General features: G+C 41.4%; 1 protein-coding gene across 2 annotated transcripts; it reads right to left on the reverse strand.

Moving 5' to 3' along the window:
* Positions 1-17,998, reverse strand: LOC311611342 (protein SLFN14-like). Of its 2 annotated transcripts, none has more exons than XM_084863437.1 (6): positions 17,791-17,998; positions 14,347-15,424; positions 12,789-12,917; positions 10,532-11,249; positions 2,708-8,411; positions 1-2,400 (listed from the first exon to the last, which is right to left on the reverse strand). In XM_084863437.1, exons 2-5 carry the CDS (start codon positions 15,404-15,406, stop codon positions 7,577-7,579), a joined length of 2,742 nt encoding a protein of 913 aa, XP_084719563.1. In that variant the 5' UTR covers positions 15,407-15,424; positions 17,791-17,998; the 3' UTR covers positions 1-2,400; positions 2,708-7,576. The 2 variants fall into 2 exon arrangements, with proteins under 2 accessions (XP_084719563.1, XP_084719562.1); XM_084863436.1 differs by having other exon boundaries at positions 2-2,400; positions 14,347-15,417.
* Positions 17,999-20,786: the final 2,788 nt, after the last annotated feature.

Here is a 20,786-nt window from a genome sequence, read left to right on the forward strand (position 1 = left end):
TATAAGAGGCACAGAATTTATTCTTGTATTATTATTTATTAATTATCGCATTATTTCCCATCAGAACTGTAAGCCTATACAGACTTAGAAATGAAAGTTATATTAAGTTTCTTTTTAAAAAAATATATATTTTATTGATTTTTTACAGAGAGAAAGAGAGAGGGATAGAGAGTTAGAAACATCGATGAGAGAGAATCATCGATCAGCTGCCCCTATTGGGGATGTGCCCACAACCAAGATACATGCCCTTGCCGGAATCGAACCCAGGACCTTTCAGCCCGCAGGCTGACGCTCTATCCACTGAGCCAAACTGGTTTCGGCTATATTAAGTTTCTTAATGTTGAATATATTTTTCTCTAAACATTTTTGTTATGTAAGTCATTTTAATTATATCAATTTTGTAGAAAAATTTTAGAAACTAACAATAACCATATTGCTTAATATCACAAATATTATTAATATATTCAATCCTGGTCTTGACATCAGGTCACAGATCATGGAGACTCGTGTCTGAAACTTTGATGTACAGGAAGGCAGAAAAGCATAGAGGCTAAAATGGATTTTGGAGTCAGGCAGACACGGGTTCAGGGCTTTATAGTTCTGTGATCTTGGGCAAGGTATTTACCTGTAAGCCACAGCTTCCTCAACTATAAATTAAAGCTAATCAGGACCAAATGTATTGAGAGCTTTCTGTATGTCAGGCTTTATTTAAATGGATTATTTATTTCAATCCTCATCTTTATCTTAAGGCACAGGTCTGAATTTCATCTCTGCTTTACAGATGAGAAACCTGAGTTTAAATTTTTTTTTTTTTTTTTTTTTTTTTTGACTTGAGAAAGAGAGAAAGGGAAGGGAGGCAAAAAAAGAGAAGCAGAGCGAGAAAGAAACTTCAATTTGTTGTTCCACTAATTTATGCATTCACTGGTTGATTCTTGTATGTGCCCTGATCAGGGATCAAACTCACATCCTGGGTGTATCAGGACAATGCTCTAAAGTTTAGAGTCTAAACAACTGAACTACCTGGCCAGGATCCAGAAACCCAAGATTTAAAGGGAAAAATTAACTTGTCTAAAGTCATCTAGCTAATTAAGAATTGAGTTTGAATTCAAAACCAGGGTTGGTTTGCCTCTAAGACTTGTGCTCTTAACACCACATTATCTTATTTTACATGGTGTTGCTAAACATAATTCAAAGGTTGCTGGTAGGATAAAAGTTATAATGTAATTAAAACATTTTGAGTGTCTGACACATAGTAAGCATTTACTATCTGTTAGCTATAATTTTATACTATACTAGAGGCCCAGTGCAGGAAATTTTGGGGGGGGGGGGAAGGGGGTGTCCCTCAGCCCAGGCTGCACCCTCTCCAATCTGAGACCCCTTGAGGGATGTCCATTTGCCTGTTTAGTGGGATCGGGCCTAAATGGGAAATCGGAAATCCCTCTCAGAATCCAGGACTGCTGGCTCCCAACCACTTGCTTGCCTGCCTGCCTGATTGCCCCTAACTGCTTTTGCCTGCCAACCTGATCACACCTTAAACACCCCCTGCCAGCCTGATTGCCCCTAACTGCCCTCCCCTGCTGGCATGGTTGCCCCTAACTGTCCTCCTTGTAGGCCTGGTCTCCCCCCTCCCCCCCAACTGTCCTCCCCTGAAGGCCTGGTCGCCCCCAACTGTCCTCCCTTGCAGGCCTGGTCCCTCCCATCTGCCTTCCCCTGCTGGCCTGATCACCTACAACTGCTCTCCCCCGAAGGCCATCTTGTGGTGGCCATCTTGTGTCCACCTGAGGGTGGCCATCTTATGTGTTGGAGTGATGGCCAATTTGCATATTACCTATTTATTATATAGGATATCAGAGGATATAGGAATGGAGCTATAGAGGTATTGTGATGAATTAGCCATTGACTAATGGCTTTATTTGTCATACCTGGGATCCCTTGCTTGCCTCCCTGCCCCCCTCTAACTCATGTCTCTTCCAGTCTGTATAATTGGGCAAAGAAGATAGCCTGCCCTGATTAAAGCAGGGGTGAAGGTGCATTTTAAATGCAAATGACCCGAGGCAGTAAACAATAAGACAAAGTATGCAATAGCCATGTCCTAATTCCTTATTTTTCACTTCCATTTAAGGCTGAGAATGAAAGAAGAAACAAAACTGATCTCATTTATTTCAAAATCATGTTGCTTCCGTCAACTGAAGATATTGAATCAAGATGCAGCAGCCTGGCAGTTCAAGTCAGAGTGCCTGACCTTGGACAGTCAGGAATATGAACTGAGTCTGTTTCTGAGCTTTATAGAAGAAGAAATTCAGGTTTTTCTAGAATGATCAGGTGACTCAGGGAGAAACCTTGACTGTTAAGTATAGGAAACAGTTTAGTCAGCTGTTTTCACTTACAATGAAGTCAATGCTCTCTAGAGCAGTGTTTCCCAACCTTCTCTCATGATGAGAATCACCTGGTGGAGTTGTTAAAACACAGATTCCTGAATCCCAACTAAGAAGTGCTAAACTAGAATTTTTGGGAACATATAGGTAAAATTGTATACTTAACTAGTGCTCTAAGACAGATGTTATATACAGAGCACTAAGTTAGGTATGCAATTTTACCTATATGTTCTCAAAAATTCTAGTTTAGCACTTCTTAGTTGGGATTCAGGAATCTGTGTTTTAACAACTCCACCAGGTGATTCTCATCATGAGAGAAGGTTGGGAAACACTGCTCTAGAGATGAGAACTTGACAGAGGGTTCTGAAAGCAAACATGAGTATTCTCGGCTCTGGGGAGTGTTTTCAGAGTGTTCTCACATTCTCAAGATTGAGATGACCCCATTAAGGATTCTATTTAGATGTTCTATTTACTCAGCTTGGACACTTACTAGACATGTGCTTTTGAGAAAGTTAAATTCTCTGTGCCTCATTTTTATAATGTATAAAATGGAGATAAAATGAATATACTTCATGTAGTTGTGAAAATATACAAAGCATTAGCAAATACCGTGTTTCCCCAAAAATAAGACATCCTCCGAAAATAAGACCTAGCGCAACTTTGGGAGAAAAAATTAATATAAGACACTGTCTTATTTTTGGGGAAACAGAATAGTAGCTGGTTGTAGTGATATCTCAATAAATAGTAACATACAGTTATTATAAATGTGCTTATTTCCCAATTGAAGCTTCTTTAAAATAATTTTATGGCCGAAACCGGTTTGGCTCAATAGATAGAGACTGAAAGATCCTGGGTTCGATTCCGGTCAAGGGCATGTACCTTGTTGCGGGCACATTCCCAGTAGGGTGTGTGCAAGAGGCAGCTGATCGATGTTTCTCTCTCATCGATGTTTCTAACTCTCTATCCTTCTCTCTTCCTCTCTGTAAAAAAATCAATAAAATATATATATTTTTTAAATAATAATTTTATGTTTGGCCTCCCCAAAACCTTGAGGAAATGGGGAGCTCAGCTTTATAAAAAATCTAGTTTATGCTTCTTCTTCCTTTCTTAAATGGGCTTCTCCATGCCATAGTTTCTCTTTTAAAAAAATAAAAAAATTTTAAAAAGTCGCCCTACTCAGTTTTGCTTAGTGGATAAAGCGTCGGCCTGTAGACTGAAGGGCCCTGGGTCCCATACCGACCAAGGGAATGTACTAGTATCTTGGTTGCAGGCTCTGGCCCTGATCAAAGGCAGGAGGCAATCAACTGATGTGTCTCTCTCACATCAATGTTTCTCTTTCTCTCTCCCCCTCCCTTCCACTCTCTCTAAAAATCAATGGAAAAAATATCCTGGGGTGAGGACTAACAACAACAGAAGTGCTGTTGAGGCATACTGTATTTTTTCTGAGACAGTGCCATACATCAGTTTCAGGAGACCAGAGTTTTTTTCCTACAAAATGTTTATTTACATAATTCATGTTTCCATCTGTAATTCCCTTCTTCTAGGGTTCTGTGCTAGGGTGATGAGCCTTGGTTTCACTCTCCAGAAACAGCATGTTCTAAGCCGCCTGTTTCTGAGATATGATGTCTTTTTTTTTTTCCTTCAGAACCTGTCAGGATTTTGTTTTGTTACTTAAGGCAACAAATATGTATGTTGTCAGGTACAGTGATTAGGGTTTGTCTATGCACTTCCCATCAGAACCAATATAAATAAGATGAATATTTTATCTAGGCCACCCCTTTGATCCAATATTGTAATCTCTGGGGATTTATAAATATACCAAAGGAAGAAAAGTTAGTTTTGTATGCCTGAGTATGGGGCGACCCTCTATCCACTGAGCCAAACTGGTCAGGGCTAAAATGGTAATTTTTAAGATAATGCTACAACATCAAGAAATGCCTGCATCAGTCAGGTACTGCTGCAAAAGAAACAAACTTGAAATCTCACTCAGACAATAATAAGCACTTATGTATCACTTACACATTGCAAATCAGTTGGGTTTTGGCTATCTAGTTAGGATCAGTCCAACTTGGCTCTGCGTCACGAGTTGAGTTCAAGACTGCTTGCTTCACATCTCATTTCTCGGTGACTGATGGGCTGCCAAAAGCACAGTCTTCACAGTAGCAGAAGCCCAAGAGAACAGATGTAATACTGAAACGCGTAAAGCCTCTGCACTAACATGTCATTGACCAAATAAAGTGACACGGCCAAGCCCATATCAAGGGGGTGGGAAAATATACTCCAACTGTAATGTTAGGAACTATAAAGGGTATAGGGAGAGGGAGAGGGAGAAGTTTTGGGAACAATAGTATACCAGTGTTTCCCAAAGTGTGGTACGCGTACCCCCAGGGGTATGGGAAGAGTTTGGTGGGGGTACGTGTTGCACCCGAGTTTGGTGGGGATATGCACTGCACCGTGCTTAGCTGCGCCTAATTCTACGTTCTCATGAGTACGAGGGGTACTCAACGTTACGAAAATTATAGAAGGAGTACACATATGTCAAAAGTTTGGGAAACGCTGGTATAGACTATAACAAAAAGGTGATGTTGAAAAACATATGCACAGGATATAAAGTTGATTGTACAACTTGGCCATAACTATGTAAAAATATTTTTGCTTATCAACAAAGAATAGAATAAGTAAGCAAAAATTTAAAAAAAAAATCACTGGACCTGGGTAACAGGATAATAAGTACTTTTTATTTTGCCTTTCTCCATTTCTCAAATTTAACACAATAGAAGTATATTACTCTTCTTTTTCTTTTTTTATTTATTTATATAATAACTGATGTTAGAGAGAGGAAGGGAGAGAAAGAGAAAGGGAGAAACATCTATTTGTTGTTCCACTTATTCATGCATTCATTGATTAAGTCTTGTACATGCCCTGACCAAGGATTGAACATGCAACCTTGGTTTATTGTGATGACACTATAACCAACTGAGCTACCAGGCCAGGGATACCCTTCTTTTTAAAAGTAAGTTTTCGAAGTTTCTTATAGCCGACAAATTAGTTCATCAAACTACCTGCTTTGTCCATTATATTACGGGCCTATAGAAAAAATTTAGAATTCTAAGTACAAGCAAGATAGTCAATTATTCTCAGTCCCCACCAATTGCTAATCTCAAACACAAACCATCAACATGGATCTTTAACTTTGCCTATTGCCTAAAACAAACAAACAAAAAAAAAACAACAAAAAACAAAAAAAAAACAGCTTAAGTTCCATTATCCTCTTATTCTTCATTATTGCAGTGCTGATTATTCTCCACATTGACCTCTTTGAAGTCTCCAAAATTAGGTATTTGTTTCATTAAATATAAACATTATCCCTAGTAGATTCTGACTCTCTGAAAGTAGCAAATCCATTCAACAAATAATTATGAGCACCTTCCATGTTGGAGGCCCTACACTAGTTGCTTCTGGGGAAATAAAGATGTGTAAATGACCATCCTTACCCTCAAGGATCTCACAATCTAATGGGAAGAGAAGTGTGGACACATCTATTTGAGGGTAGAAAGAACAGACTAGGATAGTGGTCAGCAACCTCATTAGTCAACAGAGCGGCAAACCGTGGCTCACGAGCTGCAGTTTGCTGACCACTGGACTAGGAGATTGGTCCCATGTTCTAAACCCTGGTGGTAAATTAGAATCATCTGGACAACTTTTAATAAACACCCATGTCCAAGCCCATGCCCAAGGATTCTAATTTAATTGGTCTGGTGTCTGGCTAGCTCATTGGTATTTTTAAAGTTTCTCAGACCATCAAAATGAGCATCCAGGGTGGAGAATCACTGGGTTAGGCCTTCTACTGTAAACCTGACTGAGAACTGACAAGCACTCTCAAAATAAAACAATTATTTTAAAACAGTTACTTTAAAAACAAATTATTTTATAAAAAATTACATAATGCATGCATATAGTTTAAAAAGTTAAATGGTCCTGAGGTTTGTGATTAATATACTGTATAGCAGAATTGCCATCCAGGCTCCCATGAACTCTTAAAGCTGAATTCTAAAATCAACACCAAATCATAATGGAAGAGTTTAGGGATGTGTAAAACCCATGATAGACTGCTTCCCAGGCCAGTAGCAGGGAAGGAGCAGTTTCTCATCTAGATGAAAGTATTAACAGGTAGAAAATGAATGTGAGTAGAGTATTATAATGTGTTGAGAGGAGTGAGGGGAAGGTTGGTGGTTTACTTTAGAAGCTCAGAAAGAAAGAAAACATCATTTAAGGCAAAGAATATGGAACAACTAGTCACTCTTAGCATTCCAAATTTGCTTATTTTTTTATAAATCTGGCCTTATGGTGGAAATATCCCTATTTTAGAGGTGTTTGCGATAGTCTATTATAGCTTTAAGCCATACATTTGGATCAGATTACCAGTTCTCCTTGCTGTAAAACTACTGCATTGCTGATTAGCAAGAGTATCTGGCCCACTTATTACTATAATCCTCCCTGTAAATTGACAAGAGTGGCATTGTCAGTTATGCCTTGGTCTTTTGTGAGCTTGATTGACATAAAGCCATCCTCAAGAAACTGGTCCAAACTTGGTGCAAAGAAGAAATCAAGTTCTGAGCCTATGATGCTTGAGACCCACAGCCAGTATGAGGTGCCAACCAAGGTACTACCCTGAGAGACCCAGTCAAAGTGAGTAGCCTGAAGGGCACCCTACCTCTCACATCCAAATAGGTCTGCAAGGCTGGGTGCATTAGAAACTCTGGAAAGGCATAATAAATACTGTGTTAAGAGAGTAAGTCAGGGTATATCATGGAAAACATTGAAAAATGGCTTGGTTTAAACATTGCAGGGACTCCCTGAAGACACATTAGCAGGGAATGTCATAAAATCAGTTCTCTGTTTGAAAAGAACATCTCTGGTTGACAGGATGAAAGCTGGATTGGACAAGGAAAAACCAGAGGCAGGGCACCAATTGTAAGTCTGTTGTAATTGTGCATGGAGGAGGTGGAGTGGACTGGGAAAAGGACAGTGACGCTGCAAATGCAGTGGCAGGATCAGTCCCAAGAGACGTGTCTGTGGCTCTCTGCCATACTGATTGTGCCTTGATCTTCCCATTTGTAATACGTGAAAAGGAGTACCTGCCGCCTGCCTGGGAGAAGGGACTCTGCTCCTCTGGCTTCCTGTTTTGTTTGAAATGGTTTTCAGAAGGCTGTTCTCTTTTCATAAAGCAGGTAGAGGTGTTTAATGGCTCTTGAGGCGAAGGAGAGCTTATGCGTTTCCTCTGAAGGAGTGCATTCTGGACTAAGCCCAAACACAATGTTCCTCTCCAGGCCTGAAAACTGCTGAATGCTGTCTAAAATGATGTGACTGCCCAAAGCACCAGAGGCCTGCCTGAACACAACTCCTGCGGCTCTGCGGGTCTCAGTTAATTCCATTGCTTTTAGCAGTGCAAGCTCATAGCGTCCTCTGTCCTCCCCGCTCCTGCACAGGATTGCTATATCTTTGGGCAGATAGCCACACTGGAACAGGTGGTGACATCTTTCTGCCACGTACTTTGCGATTTGTTCTATTGTCAGGTTGGTCTCCGTTTCACACACCCCAGGAAGAGCCTGGGCACGCATTGCTGCCTCGTAGGCAGCTTCCCTGAAGAGTGCCAGTGTGTCCAGAAACGTGTTGGAGGGAGGATTTTCTTTGATCTTCCTCATTTCTTGTTTCATGACCATTGCTATTTCCAGAGAACAGTGGATCCCTTTAGTGATTGTTTTCCGAGGAAACTGAGCAGATGGAGGAGGGAGGCCGTTGACATCAGCATGACGGACTTGGAAGGGGTCCAGAAAGAGCCAGAGAACCCCATGGTGAAGGTTTTTCCTTCCAGCTCCCCTCCCCTCTGGATGGGTGATACCCTTAGCCTTCTTGTACCAATCACCATACACACTGCAGAAATTCTCGGTCTCATCCATCACTATGTGTTTAATCTTTAGGAACTCCCCTTGCATGAAGGTTTTCCGGGTCACGGCCTGGCAGGTGGTTTGTTGGCTGTAAGGATGAAAGAGAGAATTGGATTTCAGGGAGCACCATGCACTCATTACTCTCGGGATTGAAATTAGAGACTAGTTCTCACCTGGATGATGATTCATTGAGCCAGCTGTATGCGGAATACTACAAAACTGCTCTACTTACAAGTTACCTGATAGAGAGAACACTTCATTGTAAACCCTACTCTTCAGGTTTACCTAGTTTAAATATGCATGTGAAACTTTTGATATAAACCTAGGTAGGAACGTTATTTTTTCTATTAGTAACAATTCTGCTGCTTGATAATCCCTGAAGACAAGCTCTTTACTTTCTGTCCTTCTTAGAGCTAGAGAACAGATATCTGGAGGCATATCATACTTTTTTTTATGTGGAAAAGAGGTATGGGTAAATACAAATTCCTCTAAAGCAAATCCCATCACCCCATTTACTTGTAGTACAAAACCAGAAGCCTCTTTAGATTTTGGTAAGGAAAACATGAAGAGGCTGCTGAGTTCCATGACATGTCAACTGGGTAATAAATCTACAGGGCTATAATCCTGTTTAGCGTGTTCAGGTTCCCTTTACAGTATGTTTTAGCATTTCAGAGGAGGAGGAACACCTTAGAGGAGGCAAGAAACAATCAAGTTTGATTGTTGCCTGCTCTAATTTGGATCCAGGTAATATCACTCCTGCCTATAAATTTCCTGATGTTACATACGCAGTCCCTGGGGCTTCACTCCCTGTGCCCTGAATCACAACTGGTTATGTTCTGCTCTTCCAGTTTGGACTGTGTAAAAGCATTGGTTGCTTTGTAATTCAGCAAATGAGGGCAAACTCATTTTCATTTTTGTCTGGTTTACTTACTGATACAACAAATCTTTTTGAGCACCATGTATATGCTAGGTACTGTGTACACTGAGTGCTAGTGGGAATAAAGATATTGAAGACCTGGCCATAAAGCCCAAAAAGGGGGACAGAAAATAAAATAAGCAATGTGAAAGAAAAGCAATGATTCCCAGCCATTCTCTGTATCCTCCTCACACTAGGGTTCAATAGATACTTGTTGAATTAACCGGAGCATTTTTAAATTTACCTATAGAGCACAGTAAAGAACTTAACCCATAGCACAATTTACAAATCTTTCATAATAGGGCATCTTCCTCCTTTTCCAATTTCATCACCTACTACATAACCATACCCCACCCCCACTGCTCTAGTTAGACTTACCCTCTTGATTCTCTAAACATATCCATGCCTTTGCACACGCTGTGCCCTTTGCCTAAAGAGCCCTTATTTTATTCACTTTCCCTACTGACTTCTTAAGAGTGTATCCTTCTTAGAGATCTTCTTCACTGGGGAGAATTTACTGACCAACCTTCAGCTCAAGTTAAGATAAGCATATCTTTACTGCCATACTAATTATACAATATTCACATTGCTTATTTTATTTTCTGTCCCCCTTTTTGGGCTTTATGGCCAGGTCTTCAATATCTTTATTCCCACTAGCACTCAGTGTACACAGTACCTAGCATATACATGGTGCTCAAAAAAATTTGTTGTATCAGTAAGTAAACCAGACAAAAATGAAAATGAGTTTGCCCTCATTTGCTGAATTACAAAGCAATCAATGCTTTTACTAAATTAAAACCTAAAGATTTAAATCAGAAGCAGAATTGTATGTCTTCCAAAATTACTGATTCAGAACAAGTCAAACAAATGAAAACATTTTATAAACAAAATCAAATGGTATTTAAATTCAAGTTTCTAGTGGTAGAATGTCTCATCAACTGAAATATACTGTGGCTTTAAAATATTAAGCAGCAAGAAAAATGTTTCCTTAAATCAAGATAGTTTCATTTCTACTTTTCTTTGCATTTAAGACCACATATTGTGAGGAACTGTTCCTAGTTACATAAACTTAAATGTATGCAGACTTGGCTGATTTATGATGAAATACTAAAGGCTGGAAATAGCAAAGTACCCATTTATAGCTCAACTGCCTGGTCACTTGCAAAGGTTTGGGCTCCTGCACTTACATAGTTAAGGCATTGTAAAATCTTAAGTTATACAAATTACTTTGGTGATATTGTTGAAAAGACTGACTCAACACATTTACTGTGTTTAGTCAGTGAAACACTCACGCCACGTAGTCCTTTAAGGAGTCATGTTCGCAAACGTAGAGGATCTCTCTTGGTTTGCAGTGGAATAGGTCCTTGATTTTCTCCATGATCTTTATGGCTAGGGCTGTCTTCCTGCTTCCTGGGAAGCAGTGGATGAACAATTCTCGCGTCTCCTGAAGGCTCTCTGCGAGCAACTCACACTGCTCCTCTATGAGCAAGTTGAAAAATTCACAGCCCAGCCGGTCACTCAGAAGGGAACGAGAGCACAGCAAGACCACCACGACAAGGGCCTGCAACAAGTCTTCCATTTCCTCCTCGTTAGCAAGCTGGTAGGATTGAGGGTAGTGCACAGGGGTCCCACAGGGTCTAGAGTGTGTGCCCGGCAGGTGCAGCAGTCTTGGAATGACACACACTCTCCCGGTGTAACCACCAACAGTTCCCAGTTTCTGCTTTAACTGACGAGCAGTGTTTCGGGCATATTCAGGCCCTTCGGTCCCACCGGGGTGTATCAAGATTGTATAAAGTACCAAGGGGCTGTTCACCGCTATCAGGAGAGCATCACACAAGACGTTCTGTTCTTTCCTTAAGCCAATATCACTAGCCCAGCTTCGAGAAAATACCACAATCCCCTGCGAGATAGGACGTATCTGCATCTTCATGAATTCCTCCAGTTCTTTATGATCTGAGAACAATGTCTTACAGAGAGATTCTGGTTTAAATTGTATCTCTTCTTGTGTCACTGAAAATTCAAGGGATAGAAGTTACTAAAATGTACAAAAGCATATTAAAAGTATTCCTGCAACATCATAGGAAGAAATGAGGCTAGCTCTGAAACCATAGGATCCCTGTCTGCAAAGAAAGCACCCCCTCTTCACAGGCCAGGGCTAAGAAGTTCCTGCTGTTGGCAACTCTCCTATAGGGGAGGGCAGTCAATGAGGGGTCTTCACAGAACAGCCTCCTGGCACTGTTCTCCTCAGCCCCAAATGGTCCACTATTGCTAGGAAGTCCTCCTTCCTGTTGAGGGTGTGTGTGTGTGTGTGTGTGTGTGTGAACCTGATGCTTTTGGGAGAATTAAGAACATTCCTTTAAAACCATGATTCTAGCCGAAACCAATTTGGCTCAGTGGTAGAGCGTCGGTCTGCGGACTGAAAGGTCCCGGGTTCGATTCCGGTCAAGGGCATGTACCTTGGTTGCGGGCACATCCCCGGTAGGGGGTGTGCAAGAGGTAGTTGTTTCTCTCTCATCGATGTTTCTAGCTCTCTATCTCTCTCCTTTCCTCTCTGTAAAAAACCAATAAAAATATATTTAAAAATAAAAAAATAAAACCATGATTCTAACGTGGCAATTCTCACACACACACACACACACACACACACACACACACACCCTGGGGTATTTAATAATATCTGCACATTTTTAAAAACCATAATTTATTTAATTTTTAGAGAGAGAGAAACATCCATAGATGGCCTGCCTCTTGGACACTCACCCTGGGATCCAGCCCACAACCCAGGGCATGTGCCCCCACTACGAATGGAACCAGCAACCTCTCTCTCAGTACATGGGTTGACACCCAACCAAGTGAACCACACTGGCCAGGGCTGGCAATTTTTTAAAAAATATATTTTTATTGATTTTTTTTTTTTAGAAAGGAAGAACTAGAGATAGAGAGTTAGAAACATCGATGAGAGAGAAACATCGATCAGCTGCCTCCTGCACAACCCCCACTACCAGACCGCAACCAAGGTACACGCCATTGACCAGAATCAAACCATGAACCTCCTTTATCCACTGAGCCAAACAGGGAAGGGCTGGACATTTTTTGATTGTCACGGCTGGAGGGCTGCTACTGGAATTTAGTGGATAGAGGCCTCGAACGGTGCTAAACATCCTACAGTGCACAGGGCAGGCCCCTCAACAAACAATTAGCTGATCCACAAGTCAATAGTACCAAGGCTGAGAAACTCTGCTCACCTCCTTCTGTATTGGAAAGCCAGGGGGCAATTCTCTTGTGATATAGACATGGGGGATTTAGGATGACTCCCAAATTCTCTCATATTTAGGAAACAAAAGCCATACATGACTGGAAGCCCCAAAGCACAGAGAAATACTGTGTGAATTTGATGACTGGGAAACAAGAGTTAGCCCTATATATTATTTTGAGACCGTTATATTTGCTAAGTCCTACACCTGACCTTCTCTCTAAGGAGAAAAATTTGGATTAATTGCTATCAATTCCTTCCAACATAATTTTAGAAAAGAAATAAGAAGGGAATACCTGGAAACAAACGTTGTTGTAGAACCTCCTTAAATTCCAGGACTTTCATAGGATATGATGAGCTTCTTAGTGCAGATGAAGCTGGTGAAATCGGGGGAAGGCTGTAGTCTGTGGCCACACTGGAGGGAGCTAAACAAATGAATACATGGAGAGTTGTTTCAGAAGAAAACGGAAAAGCACTTTTTAATTGTCCTCCTACTGTTGGCATGCAATTTGCATGGTGCTGAGCTGCTCTCACACTTTCTATGCCTCAAACCATTCACATATGTAAGAAAGGAAGTTTGGGGACTCCTGCAGGGCTAGTCATTTGACCTCATGTCAGGGTGAGATAATCCCTAAGATTCATTCCAACTCTAATATTCTGATTCCAGCTTCTAGAGGGAGTGAGGTCAGAAAAAGTTAAGCATACTATATATTTTTTATTTTGCTATAGTTGTTTAAGTCCCCATACAAGGTTTGGATGGAATAGGAAGTGACAGGATCTCTAGTTTGGGTGTATGTGTGTGTGTGTGTGTTTAAATTCAAACAAATTTAGGACAAGAGAAAGAATAATCACTTAAGGCTCGATCCAAGCTTCTTTTATAAAATTTGGAACATATTAACCATGAAGGCAAATTGATAAGCTGCGTTCAGGCTGTAAGTCCTCCATGGATTGCTTAGAGATCACTAGGGCTGATTCTGAGCAAAACTATAAGGAAAGTGAAAACACTAGGAGTCTCTTCACCCCTCCCCTCCAAACTCCCCGCCCCACCCTCCCCTCCATCCCTCTATCCCCTGCCCAAGCATCTCCTTTTGCAACAGCTTTTCTCCACTTGATGGTGCCCCAAGCCCAATAATTGGAGGTATTAGTTCCTAATGTTACTGAAACAATTCAGAATTGTCAACAAGCTTCCCTTGAAAGAATTAGTGAAGAGTCCTTCTTAAACAATTTGCCTTTGGAATATCATCTTTAGAGTTAGATTACTGATTAAAGTTTTTAAAATATATATTTTTTAAATTGATTTCAGGGAGGAAGGGAGAGAGAGAGAAAGGTATAGAAACATTAATGATGAGAGAGAATCATTGATTGGTTGCCTCCTGTATGCCTTCCACTGGAGATCAAGCCCACAACCTGGGCATGTGCACTGACTGGGAATCAAACCAAATCCTTCAGTGCATGGCCTGGCATTCTAACTACTGAGAACACTGGCCAGGGCAATAGGAGAATATTTTTAAGCAAAACTGCTTTCTGTTCTTTAAGTAAAATATCTGGCCAGCCCAGCCAGCATGGCTCAGTGGCTGAGCATTGACCAATGAACCAGGAGGCCATGGTTCAATTCCCGGTCATGGCACATGCCCCGGTTATGGACTATAATAGATCCCCAATGTGGGGTGTGCAGGAGGCAGCTGATCAATTATTCTCTCTCATCAATGATGTTTCTATCTCTCTCTCCCTTTCCCTTTCTCTCTAAAATCAATAAAAAGCATATTTTAAAAAAAACATCTGACCAACTACCCACAGGAGGCAGAGAAAGGGTTACTCCCTGCTAATTGAATAATGGCTTCTATTCTGGTTTACCTGATGGAATATCCAGCATCATAGCCACCCAGTCCTCTGCTGTCAGCCTTGTGACCAAATTGTCCCTCATGATCCACGAATCTGGGGCCTCTGTGAATACCACACAGCAGAAAGGCTCCACCTGAACAATACAGACATAACCATACAGGACATCCTTTTGGTATACATCCAAGATTTTGGTAGTGAAATTCACCTTCGGCTTTTCATGGCAGAAGTGGAATGTAGGCAGTTTTTCTATGCAGTTTTCTATTTCCTTTTTTAATAAGTCGGGGTTCACTTTTTCTCTCTTACATCCAAACACTTCTTTGCTCTTATCATCTACCCCGATAATTAAGTATCCCCCCTGAGTGTTGGCAAATGCAGAAATGTAATGGGGCAACATTTCTTTAATCCTAGGGACAATCTTTTTGGTGGTGAACCTTTTTAACTCAACATGTGTCGACTCAGTAAAGTTGAGTTTCTCTTTATACATGAGTTTGTCCTTTTTAAGAAATTCCGAAGCAGACAGCCTCATATCTTCCTCTTCCTGAATGTGTCTGTCAAGAACCTTCTGAGGATGCCACTCCTTCACCCTGGGTCTTCCTCTTTGGGCTCTATACTGCTTCTGTCTGAGAAGTTCTTGGGCACTGCTAGCACTCAGGTTTATAGCGGAAGTCACATCTCTCTGATATAAATTGGAACGCAAACTACAGATCCTTAGGGGGAGGCTGAAAACATCTGGGCTCCATGACTTCACGAAAATCAAGAGATTGTGCCCCTGTTGCATGTAGTCAAGGTATTTCTGTGAACCTGAAGGAAGGAGCTTTTGAAAAGAAGTCTCCAGATCCTGACCCAGCCCTTGGCACCGGAAGCTGTAGGTTTTATCATCAATCTTCGCTTTGATCACACCCCCTCCAGAATTTAGCAGTGCACAGGCGGCTTGGATGATTTTAGAATTCTCATTCCTTTTCAACTGGTTATTGGTCATGTTCTTCCTGTTCTCTTCTCCAAAAGTCACTGTGCCCACGTCCACAATTATCTCAGGATAGAGCATTTCCGTATTGGTCTGGAGACTTTCCATCTCAGCAGCCCCTGTGTGCTCAAAACAATTACAGAAAGGGGTCCCAGTAAATAAGCAGGACAGAAATGTTGTTTCTCATTAACAAGAATTTCAGAGATTACAATATTTTCTTCAAAGCTATAAATACATTTTAACACAGAAACAATATATATATATTTTAAATATATTTAATTGATTTTGTACAGAGAGGAAGGGAGAGAGATAGAGAGTTAGAAACATCGATGAGAGAGAGTCATCGATCAGCTGCCTCTTGCACACCTCCTATTGGGGATATGCCCGCAACCAAGGTACATGCCCTTGACCAGAATCGAACCCGGGACCCTTCAGTCCCCAAGCCGACGCTCTATCCATTGAGCCAAACCGGTCTCGGCAGAAATAATATTTTAAAATATATTGGTTTTATTGGTTTTAGAGTGGAAGAGAGAGGGAGAAGAAGAGAGAGAGATTAAAACATCAATGATGAGAGAGAATTATTGATCAGCTGCTTCCTGTATGGCCCTGGGGATCTAGTATGCAACCTGGGCATGTGCCCTGACTGGGAATTGAACTGTAACCTCTTGGTTTATAGGCTGATGCTCAACCACTAAGCAACAATGGCCAGGTGGAAATAATATTTGATATCACTGTTTTCTAACAACTTCATAAATATCCTTAGCCTTCCCAGCATGAATGGGCATAGTTAAAGGTAAATGCTTAATATTTTGCTATAATGGAAAACTTAGAGTGCTACAATTTTTAGCCATTTTAAAATTTAAAATCAGGAAATGCCACTAGTGAACTTAGGTATTTATAAAAGTCCTGGGGGCGGGGGGGGTAGGCATGGATTGGCACTGAAACCAAAGTTAAGTTATTAGAGAATTCGCAGACTTAGAAGTTGAAATCAGAAGATGCTCCTATTTCTTATTCAGAGCAAAAGAAAGGGGGTGATATTTAAGGGAGTATAGGTTAATAATATATGTGATGTAGATATCTTGCTGTATAAACACGCATAAACATGGTATTTTTTCGTGCTATTCTGTACATTTTTAAAGCTTTATTCTATTCCTGAAAGTCTGTCAATAGATACCAAATGCAGAATTATTTTTATCTTTGTTGTTAAGTCTTCTCTTTAAAAAAAAAATACATATTTTTCTTGATTTCAGAGAAGAAAGGAGAGGGAAAGAGAGTTAGAAACATCAATGATGAGAGAGAATTGTTGACTGGCTGCCTCCTACATGTCCCACAACCTGGGCATGTGCCCTGACCTGGCCATGTGCCTGGCCTGGGAATCAAACCATGACCTTGGTTCATAGCTCCATGCTCAACCACTGAGCCACGCAGGCTGGGCTCTTTTTATCTTTTCAAACATTCTTCTAAAAGTGCATTTCTTCCTATATAGTGTGATACAGGCATCTTCCTACCCTTCTAATAGTTCTGCCCTGTGCTGTGGGAACCTTTAAGACTTGGAAAAAACATGAGCCTTTGGGACATAGTTGTTAAACTCTGATCAACCTCCTTTTGCTTCTCAGATCAGAGAATAGCCATCAAAATAGAAATCAGGGCTCTGAAGCAAATATTTCAGACATGGCTCCCTTAGCTTTTGTTAACTACAAAATAAGCTGTTTACTAACCCAAACCAAAATTCTTCCTGTAATCTTTGCAAAGTAGAGGCCATGTGGGTGTTATGACCATGAAGAGGGGACAAAAAGCAGGCATTCAACAGGACATACATCCTCTTCTGCCATAGTTCCCTTATGGCTGCCTTCTCATTTCTGCCAGGTATGCCAGAATCAACATGGTTTTATTTATTTATTTTTTCATATGTGAGCAGGTAAAATGTAAATGCCTGGCTCTTCAGAGAAACTTCTGATTAACATTCTATTCATGTCTTAGAGTCACAGAAGTGTTGGAAAGGACTTTAAATACCTTCAGGTCCAACCATCCATCTGATTCTTACATCCTCTGTATAATATTCCCATCTCCCAACATATTGCTCTCCAGCAACTGCTTGAACACCTCCAGCGAGGAGTAACTTATTACCTATCAAATTAGTCCCTTCTATTTCCTGACAGCTCTGTTAGAAAGGGGTTCCCTCATTTTCAACTGTAATTTGTCTCCCTATAATTTCCACCTGCTGGATTCACAGGACAAATCTACTTGCTTTTGAACTAGCAGAACTGTGCTCTCATGACTCCCGGGTCTCACTGATGTTACTAATGCTGTTAACAACTGATAAATACAATGCGTTCTGAGATTCAAGCTCCATATGAATATCCTTTCCGATTTCCCCAAAACTTCTCACTCATCGTCCTGTAGCTATTATTTTACTAAGCCCTTCATACCCTCAAACATAAACTGCACTTAAGATGAGATGAAGTTTTTTAAATGAAAATAAAAATTTTTACCTGATACGTTTGCTTCTATTCTTGTTGTTTCAGTTCCACATCTGGCTTTGGTCTGAATGTTTGCTTTCTGTCACAGTCCTGTGGCTCTTTGATATCAGCCTGGGAGGAGCAGGAGCCCTGCCAGACTCTCCCAGACTTCATAACATTGACCCACTGAGGAAGGCTGATAAGGACTCAAGAAAAGCCTATGACAGGGCAGATTCGAAGGCTGCAGTTCGGCTTCTGGGAGTGAATTAGGTAGTAATGGGAAGATTCAGGCTTTTTCAAGTGAGAGCCAGTTACACTGCTCACCTCTAAGGGACTGCGTGTCATTTCCATACATCATACAAGCACCTCCTGTCCTGGTCAATTTCATTTCAAAGCTCTATTTTTATTTTTTAAAAATATATTTTATTGATTTTTTTACGGAGAGGAAGGGAGAAGGATAGAAAGTCAGAAACATTGATGAGAAGCATCCATCAGCTGCTTCCTGCACACTCCCTACATGCCCTTGACGGGAATCGAACCTAGGACCTTTCAGTCCGCAGACCCACGCTCTATCCACTGAGCAAAACCGGTTTTGGCTAAATGAGATTCTTAATAGATTTCTGGTTGTTTATTACTATTACTATTATTATTATTATTATTATTAACTGAGGTTACATTCCTATGAAGTTCTGCTTTGCCGGCATTACTCTTTGTACATGTTGGCTGAATAGTTTCAGGATAGGAGGCAGAATGGATGCTATATTAGCATAGTAGCACCATAAACTCTAAAAGCCTGCCCTCAGCCTCAACTCTAACTGATTTTCATTAACTTCACTTCTAAACTCAGTCTTTTAATTCTACAACTAACCTTAATTCCCAGCCTCACACTCACATTGCAATCTCTCTTTACCTTTAGAAAGATAAATGACATTCTTTACTGGACATGTGCATTTTGGCACAAGGGACCAAGATGGGAGCTTTTAACACTACAAAGAAACTGAGATTACTTGGCCAGTACGTGGAAGAGATGGAGTTCAAAGGCAGGTTTGTCTAATACAAATGTTCCTGCTCCTTCCACTGCCTTTCACCTTTGGGATTCTGCCTTCAAGTTTTGAAGTCTTCAAAATAAGAACTCTACCTAAGTGTCTCCCCCTTTCCTTCCCGGTCCACAGGAAGGACATTATTTGGACAGGAGAACCAGGAGCCAGATTGTGGTTTCTTTATTCTTCTTCAATGCATTATAAGGAACCAAATCAGAAGGAGAAAATGTGAAAGATGAGCAAAGAGTTTCTCTTCCTTCTTCGAAGTTCCCTAGTCAAGTCCCCTAGTTATAAAGTTATAGGTTATCACACCAGGGAGGATCTCACATCAAATGTCCATGCTACGAAGTAACTTGAAATTATTAGCTTGGACAGTGCTTCTTCCTAGGTCTTAGGAAAATGAGCTGGCCATTCTATTCACAATTGGCTAAGAACTAGAGTCCCAATTTATTTCAGATATATTTATTAAGAATTTAAATTTATCAGCATTAGTTATGGCACCATAACTACAACAAACACCAACCTCCTTCCTAAATTCATTCACAGAGATAATTCAAAGACTGTAGGGAAAAGTGACCCAGAACAAAAATGCTAGTTTCACCAAGCCACACTAACTCTGGATCTCTGAACATTTATTCATTCTTTCACTGACAAACCTAGGGTATTGAAATCTTAGGTCTGGCACTGAGTGTGATGCTTACAAATACAGTCCATATGCATGACCACTGGAGTTCCTTGGTAGGTCTGGTACAAGAGACTCTTGTTTGTCTTCATTTTTCCTTTTTATTTCTTCATGTCCTTCTACCCACCCTGGTCCAACACTCATCACAATCCTCATGCTGCTTATTGTATGCTACCTCCCATTTCCACTACCATAGTCCCAATTTAGGCTCTTACTAGTTCTCACCTGAACCACTGCAATCCCACGTGTGATGTGTTTTTTTAAAAACATATTTTATTGATTTTTTTACAGAGAGGAAGAGAGGGACAGAGAGCTAGAAACATCGATGAGAGAGAATCATCGACCAGCTGCCTCCTGCACACCCCCCAGTGGGGACGTGCCAGCAACCAAGGTACATGCTCTTGACCAGAATCGAACCTGGGACCTTTCAGTCTGCAGGCCAATGCTCTATCCACTGAGCCAAACCGGCTTCGGCACGTGTGATATGTTTTTGATGGAGGACATTTATATTGTTTCCCCCTGGTGTTGCTAACTCACCAATTTTTGAGAAACACTACACGTCTCAGCTTTAAATTGGTCAGCTCCCCCCATGCATTCTCATTTAATTCGGTAATTATTCCTTTTCCCAGAATGTCCTAATTCTCAACCTCTCCCCCTTCCTCTTCTTCCCCCCCCCCCCCCCCAAATCTTTCAAGACCCAAATCTAGTGCCATCTCTTCCGGAAAGCCTTTCTCGCTCTCCTTCACACTTCTTTGATATTTAGCTGCACTTTTCTGGCAGCACCTCTTGTTTGCTTAGGAAACATCCAAGAGCCCGATGAGTCGGTAAGTTCCCTCCGGACAGAGGAGGACACATTCATCTAAGACAGCCCACCCCAACCCCTGGCCCTCACGCGGCCACGCGGCCAAGTGCAATACACAATGTTGGATCACTCAGTCAATCTTTTTTTCCCCGGAAACGGAAACCCAGGGCACAACGATCTCCGAAGCCCTTTCCCAGGTGTGAAACAAGGCACCACCGAAACCCGCCGGGAAAACGATAGACGTTCGGAGGCCCGAGGGCTCTGAGTCTCGCTGTATGGAGTCCGCCTGGAAACCAAGTGACGGAAAAGGAGGTTCCGCCCGCCGGCTCGCCCCACCCCTGAAGTCCGATTCGCCCTCCTATTGGCTGATCCTTGCACGTGACCCGCTGGCCGCCGCGGGATTGGTTGTCTGGCCAAAGCCACCTGGGTGGTGGGATGCGGGCGGAGCCTGGAGGCGGAGGCGGAGGCGGGTGGGGAGAGGGGAGCTGTGATCAGAGAGGGCGGG

The sequence above is a fragment of the Pipistrellus hanaki genome (genome assembly GCF_964339955.1).
Source record: "Pipistrellus hanaki genome assembly, chromosome: 16".
Taxonomy (NCBI): Eukaryota; Metazoa; Chordata; class Mammalia; order Chiroptera; family Vespertilionidae; genus Pipistrellus; species Pipistrellus hanaki.

Coding starts and splice junctions, on each gene's coding strand:
- LOC311611342 (XM_084863437.1), bottom strand. CDS start 15,406: ATGGAAAGTCTCCAGACCAATACGGAAATGCTCTATCCTGAGATAATT. Junction 11,250..12,788: donor ACAACAACGTTTGTTTCCAG/GTATTCCCTTCT, acceptor TTGAATTTTCAG/TGACACAAGAAGAGATACAA. Junction 8,412..10,531: donor TCCTTAAAGGACTACGTGGC/GTGAGTGTTTCA, acceptor TCATCCTTACAG/CCAACAAACCACCTGCCAGG.